The sequence below is a fragment of the Uloborus diversus genome, chromosome 3, assembly GCF_026930045.1.
Source record: "Uloborus diversus isolate 005 chromosome 3, Udiv.v.3.1, whole genome shotgun sequence".
Taxonomy (NCBI): domain Eukaryota; kingdom Metazoa; phylum Arthropoda; class Arachnida; order Araneae; family Uloboridae; genus Uloborus; species Uloborus diversus.
In genome coordinates, this window is record NC_072733.1 from 49,488,442 (window position 1) to 49,508,594 (window position 20,153).

A 20,153-nucleotide genomic window follows, 5' to 3' on the forward strand; every position below is an offset into this window, starting at 1 on the left:
AAAAATGTCAAAATTAGTCGAGAATGTTAAGTGAAAAAATCATATACACAACACGTTTCCACAAGGCGAAAATTCGACTTAGGCGAAAAGTCTTGAAACGTATCCCTCGCGTAAGTCGAGATTCGACTGTACTTTTATGTAAGAAGATTTTACTTTTAGTATGAAACTTTTTTTTGTAAATTATTTCATGAGATATCTACTGATGGGAAAATTATAAAACAAAACAATTAAATTTGTGAAATTTATTGAAAGCCTATAGGTAAATAATGTACTGTTATATATATAGTAATGTTGAATGAACATTATTACATTTGGAAACTTAGCAATTATAGAATGAAAAAAAAAATGGAGACACTGAATGGTAGCATTTTTTAAAAGTCAAGCCAATAAAAAGTGTCGCTATTTATTAAAGAGCTCTAAAATGCAATTCTAAAGTAATTTACTCAAATAAATTCTTTTATGGCCGGTTCTTTATATTTTTAACGCATTCACTTTGAAAATTGCAATCTCTTTGCATCCGCCATTGGTATAAGATTTTTTGCATTTATGATGCTTACTTTGCCTTGTGAAGAGACAAAAAAATTAAGCTCATTTGTATTTTTATTAAAATCATTAAATTGATAAGTTTATAACGATATTCATGCTCTATAAGATTGTTGAATATCAGTAAGTTAAGTACGGAATTGCTGGTTGAAATTTATTTTTGTTTCAAATTTTTTAAGTGTTTTAATACATACGTAGCATTTGTAGTTGGCAAAGTTTAATTTTTTGGATTTTAAAAAATTAAAAAATCAGACTTTTTTTTCATTTAAATCAGTTTTTTTTTTAATTTTAAAAGTTTGTAGATATTAGTTACTTAACTTGAATAAACATAGCATATTTTATACAATAGATGAAAGAGCAACTTAATAGCTAAACAGTGGTACCACCATTTCCTAGAATTATAATTCTTCATACTTTTTAGAAGAAAAATTCTTAAAATTAGTCAATTTTCTATGTTTTTTAGCGTAGTCACCCAAAAGTTTTGAAATGGTCTACAAAATTTTGATCAATTTTGAAGATTAAAATAATTTACAATTTTTTCAAAAGGATCCCTAATGTTTAAATTGAATTTTCTGCATTTCAATCTTGTAAGAGTAACCTTATGTTTCTATGTCAAAATCAAACACAAGCTTTGCCAAAAATTGTTTGTTTTGTTTGAAGTTTGTCCTTTTGTATCCTGTAAATATTTCAATTATTTTTACCGAAGTTATTTTGACCTCTACTACTTTCAGTTGGCTTATTATACATATTAATTCTTATTTTAGCAATTTTTTTTTAATCTTTTTTATTTGTTTAGGAAATTGTTTGTTTTGTTTTCAATCAATATCACTTATTTTTATTCATTTTCAAAATAAAACATATTCCAGTGATTACCTCCCCCCCTCTCGTATTTGAAGTTGATTCCGAGCCGGCTCAAATCTAAGGAGCAGTAAATGCATAAATCTGGTATGTTTGTGCATTCAGTGTATTGTATGAAAGCAAAAACAAATAATATTAGAGTTGTACATATTTTTTCTGAAATAAGTTTTAAAAAGTACATCTTTAAACAAGAAACTAGTCCTTGAAAAATAAAATGAACTCCTGAAAAACTCCTTACTTTTAATTTTCAAAGTTGAGTACGAACCCTGAATAATTTACAGAGACTTTACGTAAAAAATATTTACACGCTCAAATGATTTATCAATCGAAGCAATGCCGGCAGTTCTAGAAATAGTTTTACAATAACCATCAGTGATTAAATCTGTTGTATAAAAAGCGATCCGGCGACAGACATTTCTTTGTTACTTTTTATTTTACTGGCACCTGAAAACAGCACCGCAGAAAACATCTCAAGCAAAGCTGTTTTACTGTCTACATATAAATAGAAAAGTGCGTGTAATACCCCCCCCCCCCACCCCAAAAAAGAATTCAAAAATTATTTACATTTTCTTGTGGTTTCGGTCAGTTTTTTTTTCCGAAGCAGTCATTTCATTACCCAGATGCAATGAATCTTATTACAGATTACAAAGTATTGCCACAGATTATGTGAAAGCGTTTGGGTTACAACCCTTATGACCCTTGCTCCTCCTTGTATCTACCCCTTCGTATAATGTCCAAAAAAATTGAATTCAAAAAAATATTTACATTTTCTCATGGTTTTGATCACGTTTTTTATTTTTTCAAGGCAAATATTCAAATATTATCGCAGGTTTGGGGGGAGGGGCATGACCCCCCTCCCCCGGCTGGAGGGAGAAACGAGTGATCACATTTACATTATCATAGTCACGAACAAGTTAAAATTAAGTCTTTGGCTAAGACTTTAAAAATTTAGCTAGTTTGTTGGCTAGCGACTTGAAACCCCTAGAGCAGACCCCGGATTAGCTTATTTTAGTGTTTGATGTTAATAGCTAATATAATGTGACCAGACATCCCGCTTTTTGTCTTACTGTCCCGCTTTGTCGAAAAAGTTGCGCTTTTTTTGTCTAAATTCCGTCACACAAGAAATATAACATACAATCTAGATTTTTAAAACGCTTTTTCGCTTTTTTGCTGTCAGTAAACGTAAGAACACCATGTAAAATGTTATTCTTTAATGTTTAATATGCTGAAGTACCTCCACCATGATTTGGATTGAAGCTTTGGAGGAGCTGTTAAGCGTCAGGTGTTGGCCGCAAACGGGGGAAAATAAATTCATGCAAGGAATTAATTGATTTTCTGAAAGGCAACAAGAATTTGCTTCTTAAAATTGCTTCTAACAGCAAGTACAACTGAAAATAATAATTTTGATTAATAAATTTGTTGTGTGATGCAATATTCTTTACATCAATACTATTAAATTATTTTCAACTTGAGTTCTTTATTGATACATTTGAGTTATTTCTTGGCATTTTTCTGTTACGTAAAATATTAAGCCTGTGGAAAAAAGGGTAAATAGACGGCCCCCCACCCCTCCGTCATGTGTCCTGATTTTTAGCTTGAAAAATCTGGTCACATTAAACTAATGAATTAAGAAATAAATAAATACTTTTGTGCTGTGAAATAACAGGAAACATCTAATGTTGTTTAACGCAAATTAACAGATTGCTGAATATAAGTGTTCGGGGGGTTTCAGAAACCCCTTTTCAATTCTAAGTTGTGAGCTTTTGGATGTAAAGATACCCAGTAAAAGTAACGAAAATGAGCAGCAGATGGCTTAAATAGCTATTAATGAAAACAAGATAAAATGGAACTCGGAGCCAAAATTTGTTCCCCGATTCCCTTCAGAGAAAACGTTAAGCTATAAATTTTTCTAAAAAATCCAGTAAAATGCATTTTGCTGTCAAAATGAAACTGCTAATTAATAAATTAGCAATAAATTTCACGTTAGAAATTTTTTTGCAACAAATCAGTTGTCCCATTTAACAAAAGGAAAAATAAGCATAATGCAGAAAAACAAAATTTTTTTGGAAAAACAACAAAAAAGCAAAGCATGTATGAAATAAAACAAGAAATGTAAATGCAAAGACATATAAAAAATAATTAAGAAAGACAATAAAAGTCTGCAATACAAAAAACCATAGGATTAAGAAGAGGGCAAAAAAAGAAAAAAAAAATACTACCAATAAAATGATTTGTTGCCAAACTGCAGAAAAATATGGAATTACTTTAAGATCTTTATAGATAAGAACGGTTTCTTCCGAATGTGGAAAGACTCTCAAAAGTTAATGTCTGACGAATTTGCGCATTTCCGGATAATTTTATAAGAGATAAAGTTAAAGGACTGATTTGAGTTCCAGCAGTGTTGAGCAATACTAGACTTATTCAATTGTTGATTTTACACAATTTTATTCTCTTTTAAGCAAAATTTCAAAGAACAACGAGTCTGTCCAATATAGGGCAGATATATTTGCTTACAAATAATAGCAATTATTTACAAGCAGAGTCTTGATGGTAACCCTATGTGTGCACATAACAATTGTTTTGATATTTATTTGATTATTTTTGCAAATCCAGAAACCAAGTTGGTTTTTGAATACATAAATTTGCTACTTATACAAGCATTTGCTTGATAAGTATGGGATTTAAATTTTATCTTGGTACTAGTATTTAGTTTCCCCTAGTCATTTTAAGTATTCTAATAAACAACCATGTAATTTTTTGCAAAGTATCAACTAGAGGAATAGTAGTGCCTATAAATAAGAAATGATGATTTTCTTATTATTTACTATCACAATATTATCGTTACAGAGTTGAAACTTTTCTGGGCTACCCTAAAATTCTTAGTTTCTTAATTTACAAATCTCAGAATCCTGCTGAGAAAAACTTTGGAGTAATTTACCATAATTTGTTCACCAGTTGCTTATATTTAGGTGATTTTCTTTCTCCATAAAGGCTATTCAAAAATGAACTTTTCCGAATTTTCCACTTTATAACTTTAAGTGCATTTTATTTTCTATTTTGAATGTAAGGAAAATTAAGAAAAAAGTAAGAAAAATGATTGACATAGAAGTTGAAGCAGATCCACTTGTCCTTATTTTTATGTCATTTCTTTTAAATTTTCAGAAGTTAGTATTTAAGAATTTTTCCTTTTTAATACAATGAAACCTGTATAAGTTGACCACTTGCGGTGCACTACTTTAGTGGTCAACTTAAACAGGTGGTCAACTTACAAAGGTTGATTTATATGATAAGGGCTAATTCCGAGCGGTCAACTTAGACAGGTCGTCAAATTAAAAGGGTGGCCAACTTCATAGGTTTTACTGTATATCCCAAACTAGACAGAAAATTGTTTATTTCCTTTATTTTTTTATGTCATTCTGAAATGTGTTAAATATTTGATTTCTACTTAACAGTTATGGCTGATATAATCTCTCCTATCGAATCTGGTATTAGAAGCTTTCTGAACAGAACTATGTCAAATAGAGCGTAAGTTAATTAAAAAAAAATAGCACATTACTTGGCTGACCTGATAAAATATCTATGTTCACTGAATTATTACTTTTTCCAGATCAATTGCAAGCTCTTTTTTTAGTGGGCAGTATAAACCTTTCAAAAATCAAGTATATGAGGATTTGAAACTACAAGCACAGGAGTCTGGGAAACTTTTTGAAGACCCAGAGTTTCCAGCTGATCATTCATCCCTTTATTATTCTGGAAATAGTCAGCTTCCAGGCCAAGTAGAATGGAAAAGGCCAAAGGTATGTAGAGGTGGATAGCTATACTAGTTTTTTTACATCTTTGCTTTAAATCTTGAACTGTAAAAGATTTGTTACATTACAGTGAAACTCGGCTGTAACCTCATGCATAGGCCTAGTATATTTGTGATTCTATTGCTAAGTGATAATATCATCATTTTTGTTTATGAGCAAATTAAAAGGACTAAATTTTTTTGATGTTAAAACATTGTTGTCACCCCAGTAGCAGAAAGTAGGGTGATGGGTGACGTACATCACAGATTATCCCCCCCCCCCTCTGCAGACAATTTTTCAATAATGACAGTAAGAACTGAAGGAAAAAAAATGTTTTTCATGCAGCAGAGTCAGTCAGTCTGTGCCAATAAAACGGGCCCAAGGTCTGTAACTCACATCACAGATATGATTAGGGCTACTAGATAGCTGATAGCGTCCAATCTGAATGGGGAACAGTGTAAGATGGAAATCTCACCAGCTGTGGCCCTCATTAGGCTTAGCTACTGCTTTTAGCGTTAGAGTCTACGGAGATACTTGCAATCTTTAAAAAATAATTAAAAATAGCTAATATGCCCTAAATTATCAAATGACCAATTTTTAACTGAGTGACTCTATCTGCCTAATATATGCATCATTAAGTGAAATCATTATTTTCTTTTCTTTAATTTAAGAATGAAAATTCTGCTATTTTTTGGCAACCTTTTAAAAGACTGCGGGCTAGGGAGCCGTGCAGCAGCGAAAATCACAATACCAACAAAAGAGTGATAACCTTAAAAATCTGACACACATATATACACACACACACTAGAGATGAGACGGGCTCAGCCGGGCCCGAAGCTGGCTCGGGCTCTAGAACCGAAAATAGGGCTCAAGCTCAAACACAGATATTCAATTGCCAATCTCCATACAAGTTTAAAGCAAATAAACATTTTCCTACTGTGAGAAAATGAAAGGAACTTTTAAATCAGTTCAATCAATGTCAAATTTACCCACCCCCCATTCCAAAAAATACATAAGTAAATAAATTAAGTTTAATAAAAATGAGTAAATTCACTACAGAGTGGTGTTTCATGTTCGTTTGACGAAATATATAATTAAAACTTTAACTACTCCTCCGAAATGAAAATTTAAATTTTATTAATTTGGAGCTTATGCAAATTGAAATAATCAAACCAAATTTGTCACAAAAATACATCGCTGTGATTGTAAAATTAGTGTAAAGTTTCAAGACGAAATAATAAATAGAACTATTTGTAAGAAATAAAAATTTTGCAAAATTCCCCCAAACTGACCACGTGGTGGATAAGTTAATTAGGCTGGCTATTATTGAGACATTGTAACACATTTTTTTTTCATTAATAGATATTAACAACGTAAATGTTTGCTCAAAATTTTAAGTCAGTCGGTGAAAAAGTAAAAATTTCAAAAATTAAAAACCTCTGATTAGGCATAATAATTTTCAAACTAACCCTAATCTGTTATACACTTATTAAATAAAAGTTAATTTTATCAAATAATAAAAATTTTAAAGTGTCTTACCTTTTTGTGAACCGGGGCATGAATCCAATATTTTTTCATGGGTTTCCAATGATGAAACTTGAAATTGCCCTAATTATTTGTTTCTTTCGACGAAGCAAAAACAATGCGCATCAACTGGCCGAGCAGTCATCTACTCTCATAGTCCTGTGACACCCGCATAGTGCGGGATGGACCGGGGCCTCTGCAGACACTAAGAGGATTGGCTTTCGGTGCGTTTGTACTCGAACGGCGGAATACTGTTCGAGAACATTATTTCAAGTCATATTTGTTCTTATTTAATTTCAATTTCCTGATTTTTCTCCAAGTGAGACAAATTTGACTCTGTTCTAATCCGTATCCTTCTTGAAATTGACATTTTTGAAAGCCCTTTCAAACCATGTAATAACTTGCGTTATTTAATATCGTTTTGTTTTCAAAAAAAAAAAAAAAAAAAAGATGTATTGTAATTTCACTTTTATTCGATTTGAATCATGCACTTATAATTAAAATTGATTTTCATGTCATATTATTTGTATAATACAATAAACAGACATTTTTTATTTGGTAAATGTTTCAGACATGTTGAAATGCTTTTAAATTTCAATTTAAGTTATCAAAATATAAATCAAAGTTCTTGGGGAAAGGTTTAAGTTAGTTATTACTGATTTTAATTAGAAAAACAAAGAAATTTGTTTAATTTTCTAAAAACTGAAAAAAATATAAAAAAATTTAAAGTGTGAAAAACTTTTATGCTGTAATAAAACTTTGAAAAATAATTGAAATTGAAATACAGATTTCTTTTTGATGACCATAAAATATCTACAAACGTGTGAACTTTTTATCGAAAATTGTAAGGGATTTTTTTGTGTAGATTTTCTGTAGATCTAATTGAAGACAATTTGCAGATTTTTCTATCTTCAAAAAATCTGCAGAATATTAAGAGAAAACTAAAAAGAAAACTTTTTTTGTGGATTTTCTGCAGATTATTTTGAAGACAAAATGTAGATTTTGCTTGTCTTCTAAAAATCTGCAGAAATCTTGAAAAATACTTAAAAAAAAAAAAAAAATTCTTCACATCTTCTGAAGATTATTTTTAGCTGGGTGACCACCCTTGTAAGTTGACCACCTGTCTAAGTTAACCTCTTTTCAGGCACAGAATTAAATCTATATCATATATTTCAACCTCTATAAGTTGACCACTAAAGTAGTACACCGCAAGTGGTCAACTTACACAGGTTACACTGTATTTGTTGCAGACAAATTTTGAGTGAGAAAAGTTTTGTCTTAAATCAATGTGGAATATTCTGCTACAGGGGTTGTCACTACAGTGAAACCTGTGTAAGTTGACCACTTGCGGTGCACTACTTTAGTTGTCAACTTAAACAGGTGATCAACTTACATAGGTTGATTTATTTCAGACTATGACACATTCATACTTCGATGCCTCCGAGCGGTTAAAGTTAAGTAACAGTCTTCATTGGGTGTTTTTTCCCATCTGCGACCTTGTCCTTATCTTTGGCCAGCATTTCCAGTCTCTAAAAAATGGTTCCAGATCCTAGAAATCACACTTTGTAAAACTCTAATAGTTTATGCGGCCTCGGCTTGTGCTTGACCCCCTCCAGCCTGCCTAGAACTCTAGAAGCTTCTGATTCCGTCAAATGACTTTGTTGAGACATCGTACTCACCGAAACAATGCGCTGACTAAATGTTGATCATGATTTGTCTTTCATTAAATTTAGAGGGAAATTTCATTCGCTGCCACTAAAATGTCGTCTTCGACGTCAAACTCAAAATTTGTATACTACAATTTTTGAAATTGACAAAAATTTGTATTTGTGATTTCCCACTTCAATTTTATACAAAAAAGACTTAAAATATCCTTTAATTTTTTTGAGCAGTGTATTTTACAGTGTTCCTGTTTTGGTAAAGCATGTTAAAAACAACTCATCCTAATACGTTTTTTACCTTCCAGACGCTAATGAAATATGATCCCTGCCAAACCAATTGACCATTTCTAATATAAAATATCGACTTGGAAAATACTATGTTAGAATGGGTTTGACCCCCTTTCCCTCAAAGTAAATGTATATACAGATTTTTCCAACCTCCCTTCCCCTTTGGGACCCTTATGTAATTAATGAATGGCTTCTAACTGCACTCCTACAACCTTTAGATTAAGTCATAATTTGAGGCTTTTAATGAAAGTACAAAAAAAAAATGCTTGTATAAGACTTGATAAAATCATCGGATAGGAACAAAAATTTAGAAGTTTCAGTTTTAAATGCGATTAGTTGACCTGTGTGGAACTCCGCACTATGCTTTGAATCGTTTCCTGTGGCATTTCACTAAAAATTTCAAAGGAAGAACATTATGAAGAAGAATCAAGAAAAGTAAATGAATTAAAGTAAACCAAAAAAAAAGTAAAAGCAGAAAAGAAAGCATGTAATTTGAAGACATCAGCAACGAAACCTCGTTAAATACAATGTTGTGATAAAGTGATCGTCGCTCACTTTTTGGCTATACGTATTTTCAATGCAAACATAAATATCATTAAAAGTGTGGCTGAGTCACTTGTGAAAAAGCAGTAGTTGTGCATGTGAAAAAACGGGTTGTGTCAAATACAATTCTGCCTACGTGAGTCTCTGAGGAAAAAAAAAAAAGAAACATTAAAAAAAGATATTTATAGGCATGGTTTCGAACTGGCGTCATTTTGATTATTCGCACGACACTCCAACCAACCGAGCAATTGCACTTTCGTTTTCGAATGTTATTCATTGAAGCAATGTAATAAAAAACAGCAAAAAAGCTTTTTGCCAAAAAAAAAAAAAAAAACATGTGCCTATGTTTTGTCATTAGCCAGCATGATACACTTTAAAATTATATGTAAAACATTGATTTTGATTAAGGAATGAGGAAGATCTCGCATAGTGATTGAAACAAACATTCTGGAGAAATAATAAATTAGTTTGAAAATAACTGTTTTTATTTTTGAAAATTGATGCAATTTCCCTTAGCACGCTGTTTTAACCATTACGGCTTGCATGCAAGCACATGTTTTTCTTTTAATCGAATGCTTAAAATTTGGCACCAAAACCAATTGAACTGAGTCCGTTTTTTAAGGGTAATTTTTCGAACGTAGACAAAATGCATTTTTTTTTCCGCCGAAAGCAGTGGAGTAGAAAATTATTTCTTACTTATGAAGTTGATAGTAATTTTAATGTTTTACATAGTATTCAAATAAATAGTTACAGGTTTACTGGATGAAACTCGTAATTTCAATTTGGCGTAAGACTTTTTTATTTATACAAAAGGTCGAACACTGCTATTAGGAAAATCTACATTTCAGCATATAATAAAAGAGTTTTTCTGCACAAATAGGATTCCATTGAGGTCTAAATTTTTAAATCTTATCCTTTTTTTATGCTTGCATTATGCTTATTTATCTGAACGGAGTCAAAGCTTTAAAAAAAAGAAAGAACACATTTCGATTAATAGTCAACTTATCTAAGTAATAACTGTAGCCTGCATAAAGAAGTCCAAACACCAAGGAGCATTCCCCTCTCATATATTTTATTGCCTTACATGTGCTATCAGTTGTATGAGTACTGTATTTTCTGAAAAAGCATGGATTGAGCTGGTTTTGGTACTACATGTCTCAATTGTAATCTTCTCTAGCTGGAGTACCTCTACCTGATACATTTGTGCTGAGGAATAGTTGCAGTTAATAAATTTTGTTTAAAACATTTGTTTTGGATGGGCATAGTGTGAAAGTTAGATACTAACAACTTTACTGCTGCATAATGCAATATATTATGTCTATTCACTCCAAATAATAACAAAAACTGTTGTTTCAGTTCCCAATATCACTCAGAGAAATACATAAGTTAATTTCAGATTCAGTTTCAGGTATTTAAGTTAATTATCTACGAGCAATTGCAAAAATTCATAAAAGTATGTATCATTATTTATAAATTGTATTTTCATAAAGGAAATTCATCAGAATCCAAAATTATTTGTTGATGGTGCTTGTAGCTGTGACGTGATCCAAGGAATGTTGGGGAACTGCTGGTTTGTTGCAGCATGTTCATCTCTAGCTCAAGAGAAGGAGTTATGGAACAAAGTAATGCTTTTTTTTTCCTTTTTTAAATTTTAATTTTCATATTATGCTTCCTTTACATTTTAATATTTTCATTCATCACAGAAAATAAATTAAAAGTAAAGCTGTAGAAATAAATTGTAGGGGAAGATGTTGTACCTTGGGCCACCTTTTTTTGAAGTTATTTCTTGAGACGAATTTAACCTGTAGATTCAATTTTTTTAATGGGAAAGAAGGGCCCAATACAGATTGATTTTACTACCGCTTTTCGGTACTTTCACAAAAATCTTATTTTAAAATTGGTACTTTCACAAAAATCAAGTTATAAAATCAGCAGCTTCACAAAACTAACTTTGAAAATCGACACATTCTAGAAACAATATTAAAGAAAACGAAAGTTTCACAAAAACCTGTGTTTTAAAATAGAAAACATGTTTTTCTGTTTAAAACATAGTTTACTCATAAAATAAAATGCTAAGATAATTTATATGAACAATCGCTTAGGTAACAGCTTTTTCATAGTATTAAACTCAAATTTCACTGTTTTTCGCCAAATTGCTTTTAAGCAATCTTTTAGCATCAATTTTAGGGTATGGTGTTTTCCTGAATTGTACACAGTACAAAGCTTTTTGAACTGAGATACAATGATATTTTCCCTATCTCTTAGGTCCCCCCCCCCAAAAAAAAAAAGAAGTTCGAAATATTAGTTAATGACATTTGCACTTTTCAAACTAACATTTAAATTGCTCTAATTTTCTGAGACAAAAATTAGAATGTGCCTATAAAGATCACAAAATCAATGCTGATAAAAAAAAAAAAAAAACTTTCACAAAAATAGAATTTTGATGAAATACTTTCACAAAAATAGGTAGTGGGAAAAAAAATCCTGGATTTGCCTCTGCTCATACATTTAGCTTCTTAAAAATATATTTGCTTTGAAGAAAGTATTTAAAATAAAGTTGTCAAAAGTAATGAAGTAAGAAAATGCAAAATGGCCCAAGGTACAACATGGTGCTGTACCTTGGGTCACATGGTGTTGTACCTTGGGCCACATTAAAAAAAGTGAATTTAAATGCAAAAAAAGAACTTTATGTTACACTTTATACAATCAAAATTACATCATTAAATGAAACTATAAACTAATTTCACAAATGTTATATTTTTTAAAATCTACAGCAAAAGAAATTTGGCAAAGTTGGCGCTCTGATTGTCCAGTTGCAATTGGTGGCAGTAACACTATCTCAATGTCATCAATGTTAATGATATAAAGATGGTCTTTTTCTACGATAAATTTATCTGTATTGCCACAGTGCTTGTAAAACTTTACTTCTAAGTCGCCTCCACCTAAATCTTTTATGACTTCTGCTATAAAATAAGAAATTTTCTTCTTTCCTGCTAATCTGGTTAGCACAAAGCTCCCTTCTGTTAAGTCTTTAATAATTTTATTTTGTTTGTATTGAGTAATTTCCTCTTGCATTGCATCATCCTCACTGGAATCTGCATATGGTATCTCAAAATCACTTTCAGAACTTGATTCTGTTATTTCTTTTGGCTCAATTCTTTTTGATACAGTTTGATGTTTCTTTTGTTCAATTTGTTCTTTCTCAGGAGTGTATGTTAAAGTTCTAGTTTTTCCACGTTTCCTTCCACGAGAAATTGTTTTCCTAATTCCTGCTTTTGGAATGGGTCTAATCATTTCAGGAGATGATAAAATGGATGTTGAAGCAAGTGTAATTGATTGAGATCCAGTGGCATCTGTTGTTCTATTGATGGTATAAGGACAATCCGTCACATAAGAAGATAGGAATTCATCCGCTCAAAAAATATTTTCATTAGGGGGATATCTTCCTGTACTCTTGAAACCTTTTTCTATATTGCTTTTAGTAAATGCCTTGTTGAAAATTTTTCCAATTAATGCAGCAATATCATAAATTGTTACAGGTTTTCCTGCATTTTCCATCGTCCACTCATTAAGAGACACATTGTAATAAGTTTTATAAGGGCCAAATACAGCTCGGTCTAGTGGCTGCAGTTTATGTGAAGTATGGGGTGGCAGAGTGAGGATAACCACCCCATTTTGCTTAGCTAAATTAATAGCTTCAACTGATATGTGCGATTCATGATTGTCAATAATAAGTAGAACAGGATCGGTAATAGAAGCCTTGACAAAATTCACAAAATGTTTGAGATAATCTATGAATAAACGCTCGTTGGACCATCCAAATGGAATAGCTCCTCCAATTGAACCTGTTGGTGCACCTCTTATCATGTGTTCTTTAAAATGTACACGTGGAAAAATTAGCATTGGAGGGATGTGATTTCCGATCGCATTAATTGCTGCAATCATAGTCACATTCACACCACGCTCGCCTGATGTCATGCTCCCAACTTGTTTTCACCCTTTTCACACATAATTCTAGGAGGAACATGAACATTTGAATTTCCTGTTTCGTCTAAATTATAAATTCTATCTGGTGTGAACTTATACTGTAGCATCACATCTTTAAGATTTTTGAAAAAAAAAAAGAAACATTTTCTTTATTAAAGCTTGTTGCGCAGGAGAGACTTGTAGCTTCAGGTTTTCTAAGTGTTAGTGATGGATGACGTTTCCGTAAACCTCTCAACCACATAATACCAGCAGATTTTCCATTTTCCCAATTTTGAGGCATAATTATGGTTCTTCCATATTGATATGCTTACTTAAGAACATCTTTTTTGGTTAGTCCATAGTGGAGTTTAGCTGCCTGCTTCACATAATCTACAAGCTCATGTTCTTGATCTCTTGTAAAAACTTTCTTAACATCATTTTGAGCAATATATTCAAATGTTTTTGATTGACCAGATGAATTATTAAACTTTTTTAAATGTCTATCTAGTGTGGTTCTGGGAACACCAAAATTCTTTGCAGCTGTTCTTACTTTAGTTCCATTTTCTAAAACATCATTAGCAGCTTGTTTAAGAGCTGCTGCATCAACTTGTGGTCTAGTGATTCCAGTCTTGCTTCTTGGCATGACTAGAAAAAAAAAAAAAAAAGATAAAAAATCATGTGTAAAATTTTCTTTTAAAAAAATAAATAAAATAAGATTTAATTATTATGGATTAAGTTATTCTTTTATTATTATTATTACTATAGATATCAAAATAATATAGTGTTATAATCTATTGCCAAATTATACAGCATTAATCTTACACTAGTACTATTTAAATTCTTGTTTAGCTATTTGGCCATTATTATTATATTTTAGGTATTATTAAAGTAATATTATATTATTTTATTGATAATATTAAATATTTTTATTTAATTTTTAAATCAGGCTTAACTACAGAGTCCAAGATACAACACAGTTTATGACACAAAACACAGCATAGTTAAGTGGCCCTAGGTACAACCACATGGTTTTTCAGAAGAAAAAATGGCTACTGAGTTTGCAAGTTAAGTTTTCAAAACATAATTACTACAGAAATAAAGATAAAGAGTTATACTTCTTACCTGCTATTTTACTTCATCTGTTTTGTAGAAGCTGTTTTCAACAAAACAAAAAACATAAAGCAAAAAAAATTTACTTTAGCATAGGCAAAACTTTCTATTCCAACTTTTGTCAGCATGCACATAAGATATAAGAACAAAACAAAGATACAATGCCCTCTAGTGTCAAATTGACGAAGTGGGATGGGTTTTGGCCTGCCATCTGTTGTCTGAAAAGAGAAATGCATGCTGGCCCAAGGTACAACATGGCCCAAGGTACAACACCTTCCTACTATATCTTGGTGTTTTTAGTTTTTCACTTCTTTCATGCAATACAGCTAGGAGTGGGAATCAATGCTCTATGAATGCAGTCTTTGGGTAGCTTGTTAAAACATTTTTGTGCATGCTTAAAAACTGTTTAATTTTTACTTTAAAAATGAGCACACACTAGGGTGGTTAAAAAAAATTTTTTTTTCAGCTAGAGTCCAGGGCATCCCCTATTTTTTTAAAGACTTACTTATAGTATTATTCTGTAAAAGTTTTAGATTCTTACTCAAATTTTAAGAGGGTGCTCAATGACCAGGGTTTCCGCTACGGTCGCATTTTTCGCATAATGCGAAAACACTATCTGAATTGCGAAAATAAAGCAATGCATTTTTGCTTTTTTGCTCAAATAAAAAATAAATTAATTTAAAAAAAAAAAGAAGAAATCTATGATCCTAGAAAGGAAGCATGTATGGCGATAATCAACTTAATCTTTTTTAAATCTTAGTTAAGATGTTTAACTACAATTAAGTTCAATAACTATTAGTCTTATCTAGCATTATGTCCCCCCAAAAACTGCTTTATTAGGAGGAGGAGACTGCAACGTTCTAAACATCAATCGTGTTTTCTTTTTTTTTATTTTATGTTTTAAAAAAATAGCTGTTGTACTTATTTCTTCAAAGATGTCACAGATGAAATATGAATTTTATTTTCAACTGGAGATGAAACACACCGAGGCATATATAAATATATGAGAATGTGTAACATTTTAGCATTTTGCTAACATTTTCCCGTTTCCCCTCAATTTTAGCTTTTATGCTAAAGAACTTTTGAACGCAGCTTAAACCCTGTCAATGACCCCTTAATTTAACTTTAGCCTAGCGTAGAAAATTCCACAAATTTATAAATATTTAATTTCCCCATCTGTTTTTTTTAAATAATTACTTTATTGCAATGTATATGCATATTGCTAGTGAATATTATAATATGTAGCATTTTTTTTTAGTTCAATGAATTTTTTTAACCTCCCTCCCCATACTTTTGAAGTTTGGGGAAGGAGGTTGAGCAACCCTCACTCAGTTGAAATAGAAAACTAAAATTCTTCCAGTATATTGCTATCCATAAGTCTAAAAATATTGAGGGGTGTCCTGTTATCTAGGATAATTTTTTTTTACCTGTATTTTTGAACCACCCTAGTACACATCCTGTATTAATCTAAGGAATTTTACCTTTACACTTGTTCATAAAATAACCGGTTAATATAAGTGAACACTCTAATTAAAAGTAATTCTTCGCTTTCTCTTTTTGTTTTGAGTTAGTGGTTCTTATTATTAAGAAACTACATTCTGGTGTCCTTGGGTGGTAAAGGGTTGAACATTGTTATAAAAATTAATGTGGAGTAGTAAATTTATTTAATAAAGGTAAAGAAAAGGATGAATAGTTATTCTTTGTATCTTTTGGAGCCATACTAAGTATGTCAAAATGCATGAAAGCTTCCTGGGGGGGGGGGAGTAGAAGTATTATAAGAAACCTTAGAAAATCCAACAAGAAGGCACTTGTAATATTGCCATGGTTGCCACGTCACAGGGAAGCATGAAGAAACAGGGAGTTTGAAAATAGACCAAAAAAAGGGGGGGGGGAATCCAGGAAATTTTAAAAAATTCTTTAAAAACCTTTAAAATGCAGGGAATTTTAATTATTTTTTAAAAATTGACATTGTAAAAATCAATTCCTGCACATATAAACTACCATATATATATATTAAATATTTAAATGTATACAAAGTAACAAAAATATCATATACGTAGTTTAAAGACGTGCAAAAGCAGCAAACAGTTAAGTCATGTGAATAGCTTATAAAAGATTTTAAGGTTTAAATAAAATATGTTAGGATAGCACAAAAAATTAAAGGGAGAACAGAAAATAATTAACGGAGCCAGTACTCATCAGCATTGGAAACTCCATCTATGGTTAAAAACCAAAAATATTTTAAGATAAACTAAGAGAGGAATGTTATAAGTTAAATACTTGCAGAGCATCACGGCCATGGGCGTCGCGGCCAGGGGGTCTGAGGGATCCGGACCACCTCAATAATTGAGAGTCGGACCCCCATAAAAATTTGTATTTGTTAAGATAAAATTCATTATTTAGGGGGAACTTATTACTGTTTTAATTCCAAAAAAGGATGATAATGCACAGTTACATACCACATAATTTATTCTGTGAAAGTTGTGAAATATTAAATTATTAGATAATTGAGTCAAAATGAACTTTGCTTACACAAAAGGAAAGCAACTGTCTGCAATGAAAGCTTAGAAGCAAAGAATAAGCGTTGCTAATTATAAGGAGCCTAAACTACCTCGCAGCAAGTCCGTCATGTCGAATTTTCACGGAGGGACGGGGGGGGGGGGGGGGGGCAAAGGGTAGGTACTCAATGTAAATTAAAAAAAAAAACTATGTTAAAGCTAGAAGACAGGTTTAAAAATGAACAAGTAGATGATAAACGAGCAAATACAATAAAAGTAAAAAAAAAAAAGTTTCTTTTTTTTCTAAATGCAATCCTAAAATATAATTTAGGAGCATCGAGATTCTGTCTTATTAAATTATCTCACCTGGGTGACCGAAGCATTTTTTGAATAGAAAAAAAAGCTGAAATACTGCGAGAAAGATTTAAAGTATTGTAATGAAATAATCACAACAAAAGTTCTAAGTACTTGAATGTTCAAAAAAAAAAAAAAAAAAAAGTAAAACAAAAAATTTTATTAAGATATTCAGGAGGCATGATATTTATAATAAAGTGAAAAAAAAAGACCTAATGTATAAGTGTTAACAATGGCGTACCTAGCATGGGTGACACCCAGGGCGGTAATTTGTGGTGTGTCCCTCCCACTTCCCCCACAAACGTAAAAAAAAAAAAATTAAATAGTCGATGTACAAAAAGAAAACATGAAATTCATACAATAGGCTGTCGAAAGGTCAAAAAAGTAATGGGGTGTATGAAATTGATGACCTTTTAATTATGTCAAACATATCTCAAACACAAGTGAAAATAATGGGACTTTTTTTTACAGGAACTTAAGTATTGACAACATGAACCTAATCCTGAGAATAGTATTCACTCCATGATGAGGAGTAGGAGAAGGGGGAGGGGAGGTTCGGGAGTTTTCCTCTCGGAAAATTTTTAAATTTGTAGTCTTAAGAATGCACTCTAGCTTCATATTTTTCAAAAACTTGAAATTTTACATTTCACTTTGGGTTCAACCCTACATACAGGTGACACCCGAACGGTCCCATCCCCAATAGCGACGTCACTGGTGTTAAGTATATTACACTAGTCCGAAATGTTAAAAGTGCTTTTACTCAAGTTGTAGACGTATTTCAAATAAATATCCGGCTGGAAATTGAAAATTTCTGTATAGAAAACCAAAGCAGTCAAATGGTTTTGAAAAAGAAAAAGACTCTCCTCAAGCCTCTTCCCTTCAGGACTTCATAAGAGGTCGCCTAAAATTGTGTTTTTGAAACTTTTATTTTGAAAGCAAGGGAGAGTATCTCAATACCATTTCTTCCCCTAACATCAGCAACGAGAGCCTACAATTGCATATTTACAATTTCAATGTCAAAAAACTACCTGGAGAGAGCCCTCACCGTAATATTGGAAAAACGCCCACTCCCCACTATCAGAGATTGTCTTGACTTTCGTCTTCAGGGCTTCAACTGAAAATATTTCTAAGATCCCTGAACCTTTCTTCCTAACCAAAGAGCATCTAAAACTTTGCCGTTTATACCTGAACTTTCGAAAAAGTTTCGGAAAGAAGCCTTGAAATTCCTTTTCCCTACGCCATCAAAAGTCATCTAAATTCAACTTTTTCGGATCTTCAACTTCAAAAAACTGTTTCTTCTCAAACATGGCCTACAATTGTTCTTAAAACTTCGATTACGAAAAAATTCCGGAGACTGCTCCCGAAATCTCTTTTCTCTCAAACATCACCAAAAATTGTCTAAAACTGAGTTTATAAAACAATAATTTCGAAAATTTTCAGGAGAAGAAACCCCCGGACCCCCCATTTCTGAGTCAAAATTATGCTTCAGTAGGTTAACTAAGCTCAAAATACACAAAAAGTGATTAAATCCTGTTCTCTTGTGTTAACACTTCATTAGAAAAAAATCGCAGAGAGGAAAATAAACAGTTATTTTTATTACACATACTGGTTAGGAAAAGTTTCTTTATTTTGTGTGTTTATGCTGATAAAGATGTTTCAGTTTTTAATATTATGTATTAAATAACAATGCCAATCCATTTTTACTATGTATACATTTTTTTATCCTTTTTTTGTTTGAAGCAGCTTGAAATTAAAGTGTTAAAGTTGTTCCCCCCCCCAGTAAATGTTATCCAATGATACCAATGATCACAGCACTTGGCTGCATGCACCACCTTCTATAATACAACCAAATAAATGGTAGCTTATACCTGAAATTAAGCTGGGGTTTCGTTTATACCATTAGAAGCCAGATGGTTACAATAATGGCACTCCATTGAACCCAATACCAGCGCATGCAAAAAATAAACATTAGATCTTACCTAATTTTCTGAGTAGACGAATCAAATCCAGACCCACATAAAAAAAAATGTCCATTCCAGTTGGCAAAATATAACATAAATGCTGAAAAGAGAAACAAATCACTTATTCCAATCCAAAATCAAGTCCCAGTGAGTGCCAGTCATCCGAAAAAATGTCCAAGTATTTCATCCATAAGTGCGATCCACTTGCGTGGTTTCTCACGTGTGGTTATATCAGTCTGGGCATAAAGATGGCTACAGTGAAGCATAGTGTTGATTAAAGGCGATATTTGAAAAAATATTTGTCCCATCTCATATCACCCTATCGTTATCAAAGATGGCTTACAATTCGTATTTAGGACTTCAAATTCGAAAAGCTTCCAGGAGAGTGATCACCCAAATCCTGCAGAAGCACCTCCAGCCCATCTTTAAGGATCATTTAAAATTTAGTTTTTTACAACTACAATTAAGAAATTTTTCAGAGGTCATCGAATCTCTCCTCCCCCTTGTATCATCAAAGATGGTATGAAATATCTTTTTTAGGGCTTCCATCTCGAAAATATTTCTAAGAAGAGCCCCTGAACCCTTGGTAACATCAGCGAATATCATCTAGAACTGCGTTTTAGAATTCAAATTTCGAAAAATTACCGAAGGAAGGCCCCTGAACAGCTTCACCCACTACCATTACTAAAGATCGACAAAAACTGCATTTTAAAAGTTAACTTAGAAATTTTTTTGTTCCCAAGACGCTCGCCAGCATCACTAAAGGTCTTCTCAAATTTCGTTTTATGGGATTCAATTCCAAGTTATGTCCCGAAAATTCCTCCCCCTCACGTCATTGAAAGTCGACGAAATAACATTTTTTAAGTTTTAGTTTCCAAGAATTGTCGGTCCCCTTTACGTTATCAAAGAAGACCTACAATCCCTTTCTTTAGATTTCAATTACGAAAAAATTCCTGGAGAGCACCTTCGAGCCTCTTCTCTCCCAAACATTACCTAAGATCATCTAGAATGTATTTTTAATATAAATAATTAAAAAAATTCCCTGAAGGGTGGGGGAGA

The 20,153-nt window shown here is 32.0% G+C and overlaps 1 protein-coding gene across 1 annotated transcript in view; it reads left to right on the top strand.

Annotated features, from left to right (window-relative positions):
- Window positions 1–4,855: 4,855 nt before the first annotated feature.
- The window catches only part of LOC129218354 (calpain-5-like), a 137,119-nt gene continuing 121,821 nt past the window's right edge, over window positions 4,856–20,153 (top strand). Inside the window, exons 1-3 of the mRNA XM_054852598.1 lie at window positions 4,856–4,926; window positions 5,009–5,198; window positions 10,696–10,827. Coding sequence (XP_054708573.1) covers window positions 4,856–4,926; window positions 5,009–5,198; window positions 10,696–10,827 — 393 coding nt within the window. The remainder of the gene's footprint in view (window positions 4,927–5,008; window positions 5,199–10,695; window positions 10,828–20,153) is intronic.